Below are 18688 nucleotides of genomic sequence, written 5' to 3'. Positions count from 1 at the left end.
GATACACCGAGATTCAAAGACAGAAAACAAAGATCCTGCCTCTTAATGGAAAAGTGTTGACATCACACTGAAAGAGCAGATGGGATGGAATATGGAATTCTCCCATCCATCCATCTTTGGAAAATACAATCTGCCACCAGTAGTGGCAGTCAGATCCCTTAAAGTTACTTTTTCCCACCGCAAATCAAAACTACAATGATGTACCATCCCATACTGGTCAGAATGGCCATTATAAAAAGTTTGCGTGGGAGTTCCTGTTGTGGCTCAGTGGAAATGAACCTAATATTCATGAGGACGTGGGTTCGATCCCTGGCCTCACTCAGTGGGTTAAGGATCCAGCATTGCCGCCAGTGGTGGTGTCACAGACTCAGCTCAGATCCTGAGTTGCTGTTGCTCTAGGCCAACAGCTGCAGCTCTGATTAGATCACTTCCCTGGGAACTTCCATATGCTGCAGATGCAGCCATAATGATAAGAAAAAAGAAGGGTTCAAGATGAGAAGATACAGATATCCAGGTTCTTTGAAAGTAAAGTTCATTAGTGTCTAAATTCTATTAATCATATTTCCATCTATAGGCAAAGTTGGATTAGTGCGATAATTTAGTTCCATCCATGTTGCTGCAGGTTGCATTATTTCGTTCTTTTTTATGGCTGTGTTGTATTCCATTGTGTATATGTATCACATCTTCTTAATCCATTCATCTGTTGATTGTCATTTAGGTTATTTCCGAGTTTTGGCTATAAGGTTATTTTAGTAAATATAAATATTTACTGCAAGGAAGTGGATTTTAAAATATACATACTTTATTTTTTTTAAGTTTTATTTTCTTACAAGAAACAAAAAAGAAAATGAAAAAGCTAAAGAAATTATATAAAGAAATTACATATAAGACAATTCTAGGAATAACCTCTATACCCTACTGTTGGCTGGTTCAAAAGCTCACAAGAGCCTCATGTTATAACGTATCGGGTAAGTCCTCCCCCTCGGACCTCTGAGAGCCTCCGGCAGTGTCGTAAAATATTCAGTATCACATGAAACCTCTTGTCAACTTTCAAAGCTGTGAACTCCTTTATGTCAGCCTCCACTATAAAATAATGGCCTGAAAATAAAGATATTAGTGCTAGTTTTTATCAGGACAACTTTCAAGATGAGCCTTTAATTCATGACATTGTAAATATGGATGGCATTCATCATTTTTACTAATATCATCCAACCAAAGTGACAGCCGGCAGAATATATTTATGACCAGGTCACTTTGCTGTATAGCAGAAATTGACAGAACACTGTAAATCAACTATGATAAAAAATTTTTTTAATAGTAATATTCTTTCAGCTGAAGTTGCATATGTTTACTGTAGCATTCCAAAAATACATCCCTGATTATTATATCACTGGTTATCTGGTGGTACCTTTGGGACAATTCTCTTTTCAAGAGGCAACGTGGTATAGCGGTTAACAGAATGATACCCACAGGAGCTTTATCACTGAACTGAATAACCTTAGGCAAGTAACTTACGCCCTCTTCACCTAGTCTGCGAAACAGGGGTCATAATAGTGCACAATTCATAAGGATGCCAGGAGGACTAAAGCCTTTAGTATATTATCTGGCACCAAGTCAGTGCTATATAAGTATGGCCAACTGTTATCATTACTACTCTAATTCTGAAAATACTGCTTATAGTTAGTTCCATGATAGACGCTGATGCAGTGTTTCTCAGCCTTGGCATTTGGGGCTAGTTAATTCTTTTTCGAGAAGTTGTCATGTGCACTGAAGGGTAATTTAACAGCATCCCTGGTCTCTAGTCACTAGATGCAGGTAGCACCCCGCCCCAACTGTTAACAACCAAAAATATCTCCAGAGTTGGCCAAATGTTCCCTGGTGGGGAAATCACCCCTGGCTGAGAACTCTCTAGAATTAGAATTTCCTAGAATTAATTTCATTTCTCATAATTTAGTTACACTGCAACCAGCTGACGTGTACACATATGTACACATCAACTCTCATTTTACCTTTGGTTTCCTTTGTTTCTTCATCGATAAATCTGTGATAGAGGTTTCTAGCCACAGAATTCATAGACTTTTTTGGTTGATGGAGGATCTTATATTTACCAACTACTGCCTTGTTGATTTCTTTAATAACATCATTAATTTGACAATAGGTTAACCGGGATTTCATGTACCTGTAAAAAAGAAAGTAATTAGTTTTTTAAAAGAATCATTATACAAAATCATTTTCTTTGAAAAACATTGACAGGAGTTCCTGCTGTGGCACAGCAGGATCAAACCTGTGTCCCGGGATGCAAGTTAGATCCCTGGTTGGCACAGTTGGTTAAGGATCCAGCGTTGCCGAAGTTGTGGCACAGGTCACAAACTGCAGCTTGGATCTGATCCCTGGCCAGGAAACTCCATATGCTGCAGGGGAACCAAAAAAAAAAAAAAAAAGAAAGAAAGAAAAGAAAACATTTTGATAGGATGACTTCATACAGTAGCAATGTTATTAGTACTCTTTATAAAAATTTTATCAACCAGACACATCTCAACTGCTGAGAAATTAAACAGACCATAGCAGATGAGTGTTTTTTTCCCTTAGTTATATCTGGATGCATAAATACCTGTCTCCCACCTACAGAATTAACGTTACAATCTAAAATTGGCTTAGAGTTCCCTGGTGACCTAGTGGTTAAGGATTTGGTGTTGTCACTATTGTGGCTCAGGTGTGATCCCTGGCCTGGGAACTTCTGCATACCATGGTCATGGCCAAGAAAAAAATAAAATAAAATAGGCTCTCAAACTCTGACTCAAAAGGACTGATTAATATGGAAAAACATTTTAACATGTTTATGAGCAAGAGAAAGAAATTAGTAAATAGTAGTAATATTATATATATAATAGTAGTATTTACAGTAGTATTTATTTAGTATTAATAAATTATACAACTCACACCATTCTAGTTTTCTGCAAAAATGTATCTATTCAGAAAGAAGAAGAAAAGGAGGGAGGGAAGATGAAGGATGACAAATATGACAACAAAGATGATAATGCTGATTGAGACAAAAAAGAACAGATGGTGCAGGGGTTGTAAAGGAAGTCAAGCTGCAGAGCTGCCCAAAAGAGGACGACGATGGACTGCCTTGCTCTTCATTTGGAGCTCAAATGCCCTTTGAGCACTGTCTCTTTCACTTTACAGCCCACTCTTCCCTTCCTGCCCACCCTGCCAGTCCCTGGAGTCTCAGAATCTAATAGGAGATAGGGTCACATACCAAAAACAAAATTTTAAATGATCTGCTTCAATTTTTCCCTTCAATACATCACAGATTCATTACCTCTATTCAAGGAGGCGGTTTTCTTTTCTTTTCTTGGCCACACCCATAGCACACAGAAGTTCCAGAGCCAGGGATCAAACCCATGCCACAGCAGCAATCCAAGCCACAGCAATGACAATGCCGGATCCTTAACCCGCTACACCACCAAGGTAACTCCTCAAAGGGGCAGTTTTCTAACTGAAACTTCCATAGTATAAAGTAGGGAGTTCCTGCTGTGGCTTGGCAGGTTACGAACCTGACTAGTATCCATGAGGATATGGGTTTGATCCCTGCCCTTGATCAGTAGGTTAAAGATCTGGCATTGCTGTGGCTGTGATGTAGGCTGGCAGCTGCAGCTCTGATTTGACCCCTTGCCTGGGAACTTCCATATGTCACAGGTACAGCCCTAAAAAGCAAAAAAATAAATAAAAATAAAAATAAATATATATATATAAAGCAAAATGTTCATATTCACCAAAACCTATTTGTTTTTATTATTCCCTTTTCTAAATTCATTTAGTTAATTGTGTCTAGACTGGTTTATCAATGCTAGCAAATATACCACACTAATGCAAGATGTTAATAATAGGGGAAATTGTTTGCAGGTAGGAAAACACTGTACTATCTGTTCAATGTTTCTGTAAATTTTGAAAGTGTTCAAACAAAGTGTATTAGTTAAAAAAAAAAAAAAAACACAACAACAAAATCCTAATGGACAACTCCTAAGCAAGTAAAATAATCATGCCCTTTGCCCCAGGGAGTCTCCTCCTAAGACTCCAGTTCAAGGAATAAAGAAATTATAAAATAGAGTTGTCTAAAAGAAATTTCATCGTACCATTTTTCATAACAATGCAACCAACCCAAATATTTAATAAAGTCATGCTTAAATAACTTATAGTGTAGCCATATGATAAAATATTATACAACTACCAAAACCCAAGTTAATGATAGCTAATGATGGGATAATGCTCATGACCAAAAAACAAGCAATTGTAGGAATTCCCATCATGGCACAGTGGAAATGAATCCAACCAGGAACCATGAGATTGCAGTTTGATCCCTGACCTTGCTCAGGGGGTTAAGGATCCAGTGTTGCTGTGAGCTGTGCATGGATCAGCTCTGATGTGGTGTTGCTGTGGCTGTGATGTAGGCCAGCAAGCAGCTGTAGCTCTGATTAGACTCCTAGCCTGGGAACCTCCATATGCTACAGGTGTGGCCCTAAAAGCAAAAAAAAAAAAAAAAAAAACAAAAGCAATTGTATTTGTAGAATAACTGCATTATTGTATTAAGAATCAGAAACAACCTGTTAAATAGGTGAAATTAAATAAAATATGGAAGGAAATACTCTCTCTTGCCTTAGCAGTGGAATTACAGGTGAGTTTTCTTCTGAAAACAAACATTTTGTAACAATGTGCATTATTTATATAATAAGAAAGTATACAAATTAACAATATAAAGCCAAGAAATTAAGTAAAGCCCTGGAATTATGAGTTTAAAAACATGGATTTACAGGAGTTCCTGCTGTGGCACAGCAGGTTACAGATCCAGCATCTCAGGTTCGATTCCCTGGCCCAGTGTAGTGGGTTAAGGATCCCGCATTGCCATAGCCATGGCAAAGGTCGAAGCTGTGGCTCAGTTTGAGTCCTGGCCTGGGAAATTCCATAGGCCGCAGGTATGGCTGGGGAAAAACAAAAACAAAAACATGGATTTCCACAATTGGTTCCCCCTTAATGTCATCCGAAAAGAACAAAGAAGTCCTCTCTTGGGGAGGCACCATGGCATATTCATCCCTGTACTCTTCTCCTCAGTGACCCAGGGCCTGGAATAGAGCACAGACCCAAACAAGTATGTGGCATAAGTTAATGGATAACTGGAAGCCAAACACGACACTCTCTGTTCTAATCTCAAAACGATGCAACACTTTCCTTAAAACTATAGCAAAACCGAGGCTACTTCTAAAATGTAATTGGATAAATCTGTATCACAAAACGACCCTGAGAAGACTCGCCAAAAAACTGACCTATCTCTAGATCTCTCTATGAAAAGGCTTTACAACTAAATAAAAAACATAATTTTAAGCATCTTCAACAAAAGGTTTCCTGCATTTTCACAGTACGATGTAAAATTATTTTAGAAAACATCAGTGTTGGAACATAGCATAATATAATTAACATCATCAAGGTTTATACTTTAAGCAATCATGTTCGTTTACTATTAAAAAGCTGACTGTGGAGTTCCTGCTGTAGTTCAGCAGTTAACGAACCCGACTAGTATCCGTGAGGATGCGGATTTGATCCCTGGCCTCACTCTGTGGGTTAAGGACCCGGTGTTGCTATGGCTGTGGTGTAGGCCAGCAGCTTTAGCTCCGATTTGACTCCTCCTAGCCTGCTAATTTTCATGTGCCTTGGGTGCAGCCATAAAAAGACCATAAATAAATAAATAACTGAATGTTAAAATTTAAATACTTACGCAGGAATGCCATTAAACTCGTCAGAAGTTATAAATAGCATTTCTTTAATATTTCTTTGTTCTTTGGGGGGCTTCTTTGGGGGTGCAGATTCCTCAACCTTGGCTGGTTCTTCAGGGTCAAGATCTGATCCATTAACACTATAGAACCGAGATTCACAGATATACAGGTAAACATCAGAATTGTGCAGCATACCAGAAAGCTTTGCAGCTGAAAATGATCAGTATCAAACCTGATTCATCTTGTTATAATTTTATAGCCAACATTATTTTCGATTCCTACCCCTAAAACTCATGAAGATCTCGAGAGAGAAAAATTAAGTCCCTAAATATTCAGTAATAAAGTTCTGTTTACACACCAAAAATATGGTGCGAGGAGTACACGTGCCAAACAACTTCATCAGTTTACACATATTGACTTTGAAGAGTCAGTGGGAAAATTTGAACTTCACTTCTTAACAGATTCTCTTCCTGACTTCCCTATTTCTGGACATGGAAACACTGATCATCTTATACTTCTATTTTTGTAATTTATCCCCTTGGTTGCTACTGTCAGTCCCCACCTGATGAAGACTCATTTTAGTTGCCAGCAAGGTGCATGGGTCACCCTTGGATCAATCTGACCCAATTTCTGGAGTTCGTGAAAAGCCTAATATAGAGCCCCTACCCATTAGCAAATGGAGTCTACAAACTGCCAAGGAGGCAAACAGACCCCTGCTGCCAGCAGCAAGTCAAGTGATACCGGCTCAACTGTTCCAAAAATGAAATGGGACACAGGAAAGAACAGATTCAACCCAGGACCAAGCGAAGGGAATCCCAATAAAGTCAGGGAAGTGAGATCCCAAGATGACAGCTGAGTACCAGACACAGGACGAGGCCTTACTGAGTCGGTGGGATGAGGAGAAGGCCAGGTGGTGGCTGGTCAAGATGAAGAAACTCAATGTTATGATACCATCAGCCTTGTATGAATACTAATATGAGACTCCATGGTGAGCCTGGCTGATTCTTACCTGTACTTGCTTGTCTTCAGGCCCTGCTGTGACCTGGCCCTGAAAGTGAAGCTAGGCCATAGTGAGTTTAGAAGAAAATTCCTCCTACTCCTTGGGACATACCTGCTGGGTGTCCAAAGTCCAGCCCAACAGCCCTGGCAGATATCCTACTACAATGACCTCTGATCCTAGCATTCATGTATGACTCTGCCCAAATTCCAAAGTACCCTGACATGCCAAGGACTCATGTTGAGTTTATCTCCTCCTGGAGACCTTCAATCAGCAGCAGCAATGTGGCTCTTTTCCTACTCAGCAAAGCACTGCCTTCCTTTCAGTTTTTCTTTTTTCTTTTTTATTTATTTATTTATTTTTTTGTATTTTTAGGGCCACACCCTTGGCATATGGAGGTTCCCAGGCTAGGGGTCGAATCAGAGCTGTAGCCGATGGCCTACACCACAGCCACAGCAACTTGGGATCTGAGCCATGTCTGTGACCTACACCAGAGCTCTGAGCAATGCCAGATTCTTAACCCACTGAGTAAGGCCAGGGATCGAACCTGCAACCTCATCATTCCTAGTCAGATTCGTTTCTGCTGCGCCACAACGGAACTCCCCTTTCAGTTTTTTGAATCTAGACAGTATTACTGCTTAGACGAACACATATGCACAGCTGTGATTACCATAAATGACACGATAATTATCCCTTTGATGGAGGGTCTACAAGAGAAATGCCATAAGTACTGGTGATGTCCTACTTCTTAATCTGACTGGTGGATGCACTGATGTTTATTTTTCTTCTTTGATTTGCACTAATATTTTTGGGGGGGGCCACACCCATGCATATGGAAGTTTCCAGGCCAGGATCCAAACAGCAGCTGTAACCTGCACCACAGCTGTGGCAACACCAGGCCCTTAACCCAATGTGCCACAGCAGGAACTCCTATACTAATAATACTTTCTTTAATTACTCTTCTGCACATATGATGCATTTTAAAAGCCAAAAAAGTTAAGTTAGCCATAGAATGTTTTCATACACTTGGAGCCCCTTTTTAGAAATACAATTGTGATGGCAGAGAACTGGAGAGATGGGAGTAGAGAAATACTGGAAAGATAAAACACGGGAGCCCCCAAATCATAAAGACAAAAGATGATGGAGGATCTCATGGAGCCGGACAATGAGAGGGAGGGCAGGGCCGAAACCCCACAGTGGCAGGACAGCTGAGGCTACGAGAAGTGAGACAGGTTGAAGATGCCGAGTTCCTGTCTAGGTGACAGGTGGGTGACAAGGAGACAGTTTTGTCTTGGACACACCAAGGTGGAGAGAGAACAGCTCACTCATAAGATTCCCAGTAAGCAATGAAACAGCAGAACTAGATGCTATGTCAAGACTAGAATTGGACATTTGAGAGCATTAATAGTGGTGTTAAGTCAGCAAGAGTGAAACAGAGCTTTAGGAGATACTTGGAGGGCAGAGAAAAGGAGGCAGCCTAGCCAAGGATGAAAGACGACAACTAAGAAAGCAGTGGAAGTGCAGATAACAGAATTTCAAAAACAACAAGATGGGCAGCAAAGTAAAATCTGAAAAGAATCAGGGCTGAAGAGAAATTTTTTTACCTCTCTGTGGTCTTCAAGCAATTATAAATATGGTAGTAATAACAGCCAAAAACTAGGTTTTCAGAGCTTGGAGAAAAAGGGCAGGTATGAACATACACTGCCAGTGTACAGAAATAGGACAACAGTATGAGAGTGAAAACAGAGCTAAGTGTTTGTTTGTTTGTTTTGCTTAACAGGTGGCATGTGGAAGTTCTGAGGCCAGGGATGGAACCTGTATCACAGCAGTGACGGTGCTGGACCCATCAGGGAATCTCAGAGATTAGTTTTAAATTTCTTTGGTTGTTTTTAAGATCAGAAGCTCATTAAGTTTATTTTTTCCCTAAGGCAGTGGTTCTCAAGGGTCAGGGGAAATTTTGTCCCTCAAATGGCAATGTCTGAGACCATTTTTCCTGGTCACACCTGGGTGCAGGAGTGGAGTGGAAGGGGGTACAGGGGTGCTACTGATATTTAGTCAGGGGAGATAAGGAAAGCTACTATAACATCCTGTTTTCACAAAAAAGAATGATCTGACCTAGAATGTCAATAGAACCGAGGTTGACAAACTCTGCTCTAAAAAAAAGGAAATGAGAAAAAGCAGAAAAAGAGCTTAGAGGAGACTCACCTCTGAGAAAGGGGGAGGGGGAGGCATTTTCTCCACAGACAGCAGGATAAGAAAACTGGTAAAGATGGGGGAAAAATTATTTCTTGCATAAGTGACTACCCAGGGTTTTTATTTTTTTGTCACTAAAATTGCAAGTATATGAAAAAGCATAAACATCTGAAGTGTTCGCAGTTTTATAAATGCGAAAGCAAGAATGATTATAAACATACTTACACGTTCTGGGTTACTGTTACTTGAGGCAAATGGGGAGGAATATTTTCTTTGAGATGTTCCACATCTTTATAATCTTCTTCGAGAGATTCACAGAGTTCCTAAAATTAAAAATAAAAAAAAAAAAAAGGAGTTCCTGTCGTGGTCCAGCCATTAACAAACCTGACTAGTATCCACGAGGATGCAGGTTTGATCTCTGGCCTTGTTCAGTGGGTGAAGGATCCAGAGTTACCATGAGCTGTGGTGTAGGCTGCAGATGTAGCTCGGATCCCACGTTGCTGTGGCTATGGTATAGGCTGGCAGCTACAGCTCTGATTGGACCCCTAGCCTGGGAATCTCCATATGCCGTGGGTACAGCCCTAAAAATAAAAATAAAAATAAGCTTACAAATAATCATCTGTCCTGCCTGTATGTGTTATGTTAGAAGAAGCATGAGAGACTGAACCATCACAATGATTCTGAGTATTCAGAAAGTAGAAGGGCTGAAAAGCAGCAAATGCAGCAATATTAAAAAAAGAGATATTTGGTTTCCAGAGCTGATTGTGGATGGCAATATATTGTTTTTCTCTACTGGATTTTTTTCAGAGAACAACTGTTAGAATCACATTATAACAGGCAGGGTTGACATTTATGTCTTTCTAAAATACTTCAACATTGGGAAGCAACTACAAAGTCTATGAAAGATTTATGACTGTCATTCTGGTAAAGTGCTTTTGTTGACTTAGCAAACACTCTCCAGCACCAGAGTGATAATGCTTTCCTGGAGCGCAAGGATGAGATGCTGTCTGAAACGGCTTTCATATATTCTAGCTTAATGAAAATGTCTACTTGATCATAACTGCTTTCGTTTTGTGTTGTCTTTATTTAAACTTCTCCTAGAACCTGAGGCTATGAATGCATGCAAATTTAATAAGAAAAATACTCTGTACCTTTAGATCTCTGTCATCTTTTTTTTTTTTTTTCTTTTTTCTTTTCAGGGCAGCACCTGAAGCATATGGATGTTCTCAGGCTAGGGGTCAAATCAGAGCTATAGTGCTGGCCTATGCCACAGCCACAGCACAGGATCCGAGCCGTCTGAAAACTACACCACAGCTCATGGCAGTGCTGGATCCTTAACTCGCTGAGGCCAGGGATTGAATCCCAATCCTCACAGATATTAGATGGGTTTGTAACCTGCTGGGCCACAACAGGAACTCCCTGATTTCCAATCATAATATAAACAAAAATTTCAAATAGCCTTTAATCCTGAGTTGAACATTCTGTAAACCCACACCTAATCCTGGGCGTTCTAGGGCAGCATTAAAGTGAAACCACTATTGGTTTCTGTTTTGAATTTGTATAACACCTTTCTTTTAAAGAGTTGAATGGGAGTTCCCTTGCGGCATAGTGGGTTAAGGATCCAGCATTGTCAGTGCAGTGGCTCAGGTCACTTCTGTGGCTCAAGTTCAGTTTCTGGCCTGGGAAAGTTCATGCACCATGGGCATGGCAGCAAGAAAGAAATACAGGGAGGGAGGGAGGAAATGAGGAGTTCCCATTGTGGCTCATTGGGTTAGGAACAGAATATAGTGTCCGTGAGGATTTGTGTTCCTTCTCTGGCCTCACTCAAGGGGTTAAGGATCCGGCGTTGCTGTGAGCAATGGTGTAGGTCGAAGATGCAGCTCAAATCTGGCATTGCAGTGGCTGTGGTGTAGGCCAGCAGCTGCGGCTTCGATTCATCCCCTGGCCCAGGAACTTCCCTATGCAGCAGGTGCAAACCTTAAAAAAAAAAAAAAAAAAAAAAAAAAAAAGCTGAAGGATGTTCAGAGATACTAATTTCATTTAATAGCAATTAGACATAATCATGCCAGTTCCTACAGCTGAAAAATTCTTACCAATATCAAGGATTACAAGGCTGAAAGGGATCATAGAGGTCACTTTGTTCAATCCCATTGAACATATCAATGTCATGAGGTAGTTATGGTACAGACTGAGTATTCTCCCATCAGGAAGTACACAAGCACTTTTACTAGAGTAAAATGTTTTTTTTTTAGAACAAAATGTGTGTGTGAATGAGGTTCAAGTTTTTCTTTACTTGAGAGTCCTTATATTACATTTTTTTGATAGATAAGAAATTGATTTATTAAGATAGGATGCTTGTGAGAGATGCAAGCAGGCAGGCAAGGAGGCTCTCATTACATTTTATAGAAATAGAGAAATGCAGACTAGAAGGGACCCAATAAATGCTTCACTAGGACCCTTATTCCAAATGAGGACTCCGAGACCTCAAGAGGAAAAATGACCTTCTCAGGGTGGCAGAGGGTGCTCCGGGCAGCCAGGGTGGGAATCCACATTTCCTCACCCTGGGGTGGGCACTCCTCCAACACCACATTCCCAGGAGATCACTTATTTAAATTAAACATACCAAGAATTACTTAGAAAATCTCCCTTTTTAGAAAAGGTCAAGTCCATTGGCTACCAGCATGAAGACAGAAATACCTGTGGAACTCTGGAGCCCTTTATACTGGGAAAATAAAATGCAAATTGCACTCTATACCATTAATAATAACTTATGAAGCTAGGAACATCATAAACTTAAAGCATCCTTGAGAATTCCCTGGTGAGGAGTTCCCGTCATGGCGCAGTGGTTAACGAATCTGACTAGGAACCATGAGGTTGCAGGTTCAGTTCCTGCCCTTGCTCAGTGGGTTAACGATCCGGCGTTGCCGTGAGCTGTGGTGTAGGTTGCAGAGGCGGCTTGGATCCTGCATTGCTGTGGCTCTGGTGTAGGCTGGTGGCTGCAGCTCTGATTTGACCCCTAGCCTGGGAACCCAAGAAAATGGCAAAAAGACAAAAAAAAAAAAAAAAAAAAAAAAAAAATTCCCTGGTGATTAGGGAGTTTCTAAGGACTGCCTTTTTTTTTTGGACTTTTTACCCACCTGCAGCATATGGAGGTTCCCAGGCTAGGGATCTAATCAGAGCTGTAGCTGCAGGCCTACACCACAGCTCATGGCAACACCGGATCCTTATCCCACTGAGCGAGGCCAGGGATGGAACACAACCTCATGGTTTCTAGTCGGATTCGTTTCCACTGCACCACAACAGGGGAACTCCTATCAACTGCCTTTTAATTTTGTTTCTTCACTAGAAAATCATTACCTGGAGTGAACTGTTGGTTTGTTCTTGATACTCAATTTCCAATTCCAATTTATTTAGAAGTTCATTTACTACAATGATCTCATCTCCTATTTTATTTAATATAGTCTTCAAGGTAGGTTCTTGACCTGTTAACAAAAATAAAATGGAAAATATAGTGTAGTGAAAAAGCAAAAAACACATATGTACCCCACTGAATTCTTGGAACAGAGCTTTACCTTAAAGAAACACTGAGGGTGGAGAAAGAACTGCTGTTTCAGCCCCTAGGACCTGTCCCCATGGATAATCTTAGGAACTCAACTCTAAGTAGTATGAAAGAAAAAGAAAGGAGAGATAAGAACAAAGTCTCTCTGGAATCTTTCATTTCTGGCAAATTCTTCCTCTGTAACAAAACACTAGAAATGCTAGAAAAAATAAACACCTTTTTCCATACATAGTTGATCTCTTAAGACAATAAGGTAAATCTCCAAGGGGTCGAACATGAAGAGAGAACCACAGACCAGCCAGTGTGTGTGACCTGATACTGCAGCAGCCATAATCTGAGGGATACAGACGAATGCTGGAGGGAGGAGGCTATTAGTCTCAGTAACCTAGTATATTTGGTTTTAGTGGGCTAAGAGCCAAGGCTTTGAGACTTCAAAGCACAGGATGCTGGAAGTGAGAATCCCAGAGGAGGTTAGGACCCCTCTTCATGGGCTGTACCTTCAGTCAATGTGTAAATCTGAAATAATGCTAATCACTGGCCAGGGAGATAAGCTTATGCTTTGGACCAGCCCTCAAGTGTACATAGGAGGTTGGGGAGAGTAGCAAGCGCCATACTCCCAACTCCACCTCCCAGCCCCTCTTTCTAGCTTCACAGCCACAAGGATGGGAAAACCAGAGTCCCCTCCTCCCTAGAAATAAAAGTAGTATTAAAAAAAATTTTTTTTAAAGGTAAATCAAAAAGCACCCAAGAAAAACTATCCCCATAATCAACTTTTTCCATCTTCACTACTAGCAACCAAGTCATAAAATACACATAAGTGAAAACATAATCTGACCACATCTGTAGATTAACCACATCTGTAGATTATGGATGCAGCAGAGTGAAACAGCTAAAGGCTCCAGGGCTGAAGCCAGAGACACCAGTACCTGCCCTCAGAGGGTTACTGAGAAGATAAGCAGCAAAGTACTAGATGGGTGAGCACTGAGAACCTCAGTCAAGTATTCAGTAAAGGCAAAGTGTTATTTATCAACATAATCTAATAAAGCAATGCTAATTGCATCTAACAGTAGGTTCCCAACAACTAAAAGAAATTAATAAGTAAACGAGAGTGCTGTTGTCTCTAATGAGACTAATTTCAGGGGTGAAACAACTAGTCAGATATACTGGTATCTCAAAAAATTTAGTCACTTAAATTTTAGAGCCATGAAGTTCCCATAGTGGCTCAGCAGAAAGGAATCTGACTAGCATCCATGAGGACACAGGTTCGATTCCTGGCCTCACTCAGCTGGTTAAGGATCCAGCATTGCCATGAGCTCTGGAGTACATCGAAAACACGGCTTGGATCCTGCATTGCCATGGCTGTGGTGTGGGCCAGCAGCTGCAGCTCCAATTCCACCCCTAGCCTAGGAACTTCCATATGTCACAGGTACAGCTCAAATAGACCAAAAAAAAAAAAAAAAGTTTTACAGCTTTGTTTGCTGACTTGTAGTAGAATAATCAACTAAGCAAATTCACCACTTTTTTTAATTACCTATTTTTAAATTCACTTTAATTTTATTATCTCATTTTTAATTTTTATTACTCAATGAATTTTATTAAATTCATAGTCATACAAAGCTTATTACAATCAAATTTTATAGTGTTTCCATCCCATACCCCTAGTGCATCCCCTAAACTGTCTAATTTTGAAACCATAAATATTTCAAGGTCTGTAATTCACTATTTTTAAACTTTTGTTTTATCTTTTTTCAGGGCCGCACCCACGGCATATGGGAGTTCCCAGGCTAGGGGTCGAATCAGAGCTGCAGCCACCAGCCTACGCCACAGCAGTGCCAGATCCAAGCCATGTCTGCTACCTACATCACAGCCCTCGGCAACACTGGATCTTTAGCCCACTAAGCCACGCCAGGGATCAAACCTGCATCCTCAAATCCTCATGGATACTAGTCAGGTTCATTACCACTGAGCCACAACAGGAACTCCTAATTCACTCCTTTTTTTTTTTTTTCCCGTTTGTCTATTTAGGGCCACACCTGTGGCACATGGAGGTTCCCAGGCTAGGGGTCTAATCGAGAGCTGTAGCTGCCAGCCTATGCCACAGCCCCAACAACTAAGGATCCGAGCCTCATCTGCAACTTGGATCACAGCTCACGGCAATGCCGGATCCTTAACCCACTGAACAAGGCTAGGGATCAAACCCACATCCTCATGGATACTAGTTGGTTTCATTAACCACTGAGCCATGACAGTAACTCCTAATTCACTACTTTTGATAGTAGTAATCTAGCATGTGACAGCAGTGAAAGTGGCAAACAAATTACTTCACTTTCCTAAACAGGCTTTGGAAACAAAGTATTCTCCCCAAGTACAAATGATGGCTACCCAGTATTCAGTAATCTAATAGGTTAGATTCCTTTGCCAGGCCTCATGCTTTGATGGGGTGATTTGGATTCAGGGTTTGATAGTTTCATAGATCTCTAAATTATATCTATCGAACAGTAATCTTGTCTTCAGTAAGAGAATCTAAACAAGACTACTTATTAAAAATCTAAATGTCCTATTTAGGTTATTCAGTCAAAGTGGCATAGCAGTAGCCAAGTTCTACACTGGGAATCCGAATACAAAAACCACAGTCCCAACCAACTACCCATCAGCTGGGGGAACCTGGACAAGTCACCTGACTTCTAAGCCTCCGTTTCCTCATTTACACACCAGGTGCCTTGAAAAGATGAACCCACCACCCTTTGGGCTTTTTATTGACTCCCTCAGCCCCAAACTGTAAAACAGATGATGCTCTTTATTAGTGGTTCACAACAAGAGAAGGAAAATATCAAAGTCTCAGGAGGACATCTAAAATTTGAAAGGACATACCAACATTATAATTTCATATTGGAATTTTTTAATATTATCAATTCTTAATACAAACTACAATAAAAGTTCAACAGCATCTTCCCAGCAGATGGAATTCCACTGATCAATAAATCTTTTTTTTTTTTTTAGGGTCGCACCCTCCACATACAGAAATTCCCCAACCAGGGGTTGAATTAGAGCTGCAGCGGCCAGCCTATACCACAGCTCACAGCAACATGAGATCCTTAACCCACTTAGCAAGGCCAGGGATTGAACCTGCATTCTCATGGATATATTCAGGCTCATTACCACTGAGCCACAATGGGAACTACCGAATCAATAAATCTTTAGCTCTCCTAGGTAGGGTTATAGCATTTTTGTAAATGCTATTTTTCTAGATTTTACAAGTATTCTCTATTTTTTTTTTTTTTCGTCTTTTTAGGGCTGTACCCGCAGCATATGGAGGTTCCAGGATAGGGGTCAAATCAGAGCTGCAGCCACCGACCTATGCCACAGCCACAGCAGTACCAGATCTGAGCCATGTCTGCTATCTACACCATAGCCCTTGGCAACACTGGATTCTTAACCCACTGAGCAAGGCCAGGGATCGAACCTGCGTCCTCATGGATCCTAGTCAGATTTGCCTCTGCCGAGCCATGACGTCAACTTGTGGATCCTCTATTTTTCTGCACTTCCATGACCTTATCCACTTTCAGCTCTTCAAAATATTTTGGGATATGGTTACAACCTCCAGATTTCTGGATGTGTAAAAAACTGATTTCATTTTCATTTAGTTATTTCTTAGGGATATAAATTGCTAAGTTTCCTCCAAAGCAGGCTGTAAGATGGGCTATGGGCTAATTCTACCTCTGTGGGTCTTTCCTACTTTTGATTTTCTTTGCCTTTTAGTAGCTCTATTTGCCTCCAGAACTAGAAAAATGCTACAGAACCTTCAAATCTTACTATTCTGCCTTGTGTGTGTCTCAGAAAAGCATTAAGTAAATAAATGTAATTAATAGAAAATTCACTGTTCAATGGAACCTGCATTTTAGTATCCACTGTAATATTCACAATACCAATGCTGGAGTGTTTTAAAAATCATTATTAGAAACTTAAAATCACCTAACATATCAGGTATATCACTCAAAGTGGCACAATAATCAAAATGCATTTATTATGTACAAAGCCAGTGGAATCTGTTTTACTTACCACAATTTCTTAACGACAGAGTTTTTTTAATATTGCCAATTTTTTCATTAATATGTGAGCACAGTTGTTCCAGATCTGACAAGGCCATCCTTTAAGCCGCTGAAGAAAAAAAACATATTTATTAAAAAAAAAAAAAAAAAAAAAAAGCCAGACAAATTTCAGTTCACTTTCAAAAAAATCCAAGAATGGGAGTTCCCTTTGTGGCGCAGTAGAAACGAATCCGACTAGGAACCATGAGGTTCAGGTATGATCCCTGGCACTGCTCAGTGGGTTGAAGATCCCGCGTTGCTTGGGCTGTGGTGAAGCCCGGCAGCTGTAGCTCCCATTAGACCCCTAGCATGGGAACCTCCATATGCTGTGGGTACGGCCCTAAAAAGACCAAAAAAAAAAAGAGAGAGAGAGAGAGAGAAACTCCAAGAATGGTAAATATCCAGTAAGATACTTCTCGGAAAGAATATAGGAATTCCTGATGTGGTGCAGTGAGTTAAGGATCCAGCTGCGGCTGAGTGGATCCCTGGCCCAGGAAATTCCATATGACACTGGAGCGGCCAAAAAAGGGGGGTTGGGGGGGAGAAAGTACAAAAACTCAACAGCAATTTCTTTGTTGTGAGCCACACGGGAAGTCCAACAGCAATTTCTTTCAATTCTATAAAATTCAGTTTCTAACCAAAGTCCAGTATTGACTTGTCCTAGAACCTTCTGTAGTTAATGTCCTACAAATCGGGGTCCAGGCGATAAGCGTGCATCATTTCCTTAAGGATTTAGAGGAACAAATGCACTATGTATATATAAAGTATTGGTAATTTATTTTTTTTAATGTTTTCTGTAAAAACTCAAAATACATAAAAATCTTAAAGAATTCTAAGTTCAAAGAAACAGGTCCAAGTAAACATTTCTGCTATGCTGTGGGGGTGGGAACTTTACTATTTAGGGTAAAGAGACGAGGGAGGGGAAGGAAAGAAATCAGGTACTATCTATCCGCTCACTCCGAGGATAGCTGACAAGTCTGCAGCATCCCCCCCAGCTCACCCAGCGAGGTAAAGTGAAGCTCTGCTCCTCCGCCCAACCCGGTCCGGCCCCGCGCGCCCCCCCCTCCGTCCGAACAATGCCTTCCGCCCGCTTTCCGAGGGCAAGATCTTCAACTCTAGGCTCCAACCTAGCGCGGGTCCCGCAGCGAAGAGCCCACCTACAGCGGTCGCGAAGCGTGTAGACCACTCCAGTCTCGGCCGGAAGTCCAGAATCGCGAGACTCAACTCCCGGAGCGAAATTCAAACTACCCGCCGGGACCCGGAGTCGCGCAAGCGCACTTCAGGGCTCTCGGACAGCGAGCTGAGGCGCGCCAAGCATTTCCGTGTTTATCCTGGGCCAAAGCTGGGCGGCGGCGGGGGCGAAGCGGGCAAAAGCTCAGCTGAGTCCGCTTTGGCGAGAAACAGAGCTAGGACGCCTGCCCTTCCTACTCCGTGCGGTAGCAGGTGATCTCAGTTGATCACCCACTCCTGACCTTGCTCCAGCCAGGAGTCAGTCGTTGTGGGAATCAAATCGCGAGCTGAAACAGCGGGTCTCCAAATTGGCTGCAAGTTAGAATCACCGGGGCAGTTTTTACAAATTCCAGTGCCTAAGCCGTACCCCAAATCAGTGAATTCACTCTGTTAGTGGGGTCCAAACCTTAATATTAAAAACAAACAAACAAAAACCCCAGCTAATTCCAAAAAGCAGCCAAGTTTGTGAGCTATAAGGCAGAGAGACTCTCTGCCTTCGTGGAGTTTACAGCTTCCGTAAGGGCGAATGCAAATTTAAAACGAGAAAAAAGTTTAGTTCTCCCTGTTGAAAAAAAGGGGAAATCATCCCAGGCCTGGTGTGGCAGTTCCACCATCATCAAGGATCCAGGATCCTTCCTTCTTTAGGCGCCACGGTCCCTGACATCACGCATTCTGGCGTTATGGTTGCTTGTGGTGCAAGATAATTGCCAGTTCCTTTCTCAGTTTTTTTTGTTTTGTTTTGTTTTTTGTCTTTTCTTGGGCCACTCCTGAGGCAGATGGAGGTTCCCAGGTTAGGGGTCTAATCGGAGCTGTAGCTGCCAGCCTACGCCAGAGCCACGTCTGCGACCTACAC

At 41.3% G+C, this 18688-nt stretch overlaps 2 protein-coding genes across 5 annotated transcripts in view; both read right to left on the bottom strand.

Moving 5' to 3' along the window:
- SMAD4 (SMAD family member 4) overlaps positions 1–17202 on the bottom strand; it is a 651075-nt gene extending 633873 nt beyond the window's left edge. Inside the window, exon 1 of the mRNA XM_085009726.1 lies at positions 17163–17202. The gene's annotated coding sequence lies outside the window, so the exon portion shown is untranslated. The remainder of the gene's footprint in view (positions 1–17162) is intronic.
- Positions 781–17818, bottom strand: SKA1 (spindle and kinetochore associated complex subunit 1). 4 transcript variants are annotated; one of them, XM_001926548.8, is made up of 7 exons: positions 17606–17818; positions 16577–16675; positions 12316–12440; positions 9184–9281; positions 5771–5908; positions 2010–2179; positions 781–1098 (listed from the first exon to the last, which is right to left on the bottom strand). In XM_001926548.8, the coding sequence occupies exons 2-7, from the start codon at positions 16662–16664 to the stop codon at positions 950–952; spliced, it is 768 nt and encodes a 255-aa protein (XP_001926583.4). In that variant the 5' UTR covers positions 16665–16675; positions 17606–17818; the 3' UTR covers positions 781–949. The 4 variants fall into 4 exon arrangements, with proteins under 4 accessions (XP_001926583.4, XP_005654482.1, XP_003480376.1 ...); XM_005654425.4 differs by having other exon boundaries at positions 17733–17818; XM_003480328.5 differs by having other exon boundaries at positions 17763–17818.
- Positions 17819–18688: the final 870 nt, after the last annotated feature.

The sequence above is a fragment of the Sus scrofa genome, chromosome 1, assembly GCF_054392235.1.
Source record: "Sus scrofa isolate SSC_HxYL_T2T_F1_AM1 chromosome 1, Sscrofa_HxYL_maternal_Yorkshire_Landrace_v2.0, whole genome shotgun sequence".
Lineage (NCBI taxonomy): Eukaryota > Metazoa > Chordata > Mammalia > Artiodactyla > Suidae > Sus > Sus scrofa.
The sequence above is the reverse complement of the archived record's forward strand: the minus strand, read 5'-3'. Positions and strand labels throughout refer to the sequence as shown.

Bases quoted from the DNA above. Each gene is read 5' to 3' on its own strand.
- SKA1 (XM_001926548.8), bottom strand. From the start codon at position 16,664: ATGGCCTTGTCAGATCTGGAACAACTGTGCTCACATATTAATGAAAAA. The intron at 12,441-16,576 runs GTAAGTAAAACA...TTTTGTTAACAG, and splicing joins TCTGTCGTTAAGAAATTGTG to GTCAAGAACCTACCTTGAAG. The intron at 2,180-5,770 runs GTAAGTATTTAA...TCTTTTTTACAG, and splicing joins GAGTTTAATGGCATTCCTGC to GTACATGAAATCCCGGTTAA.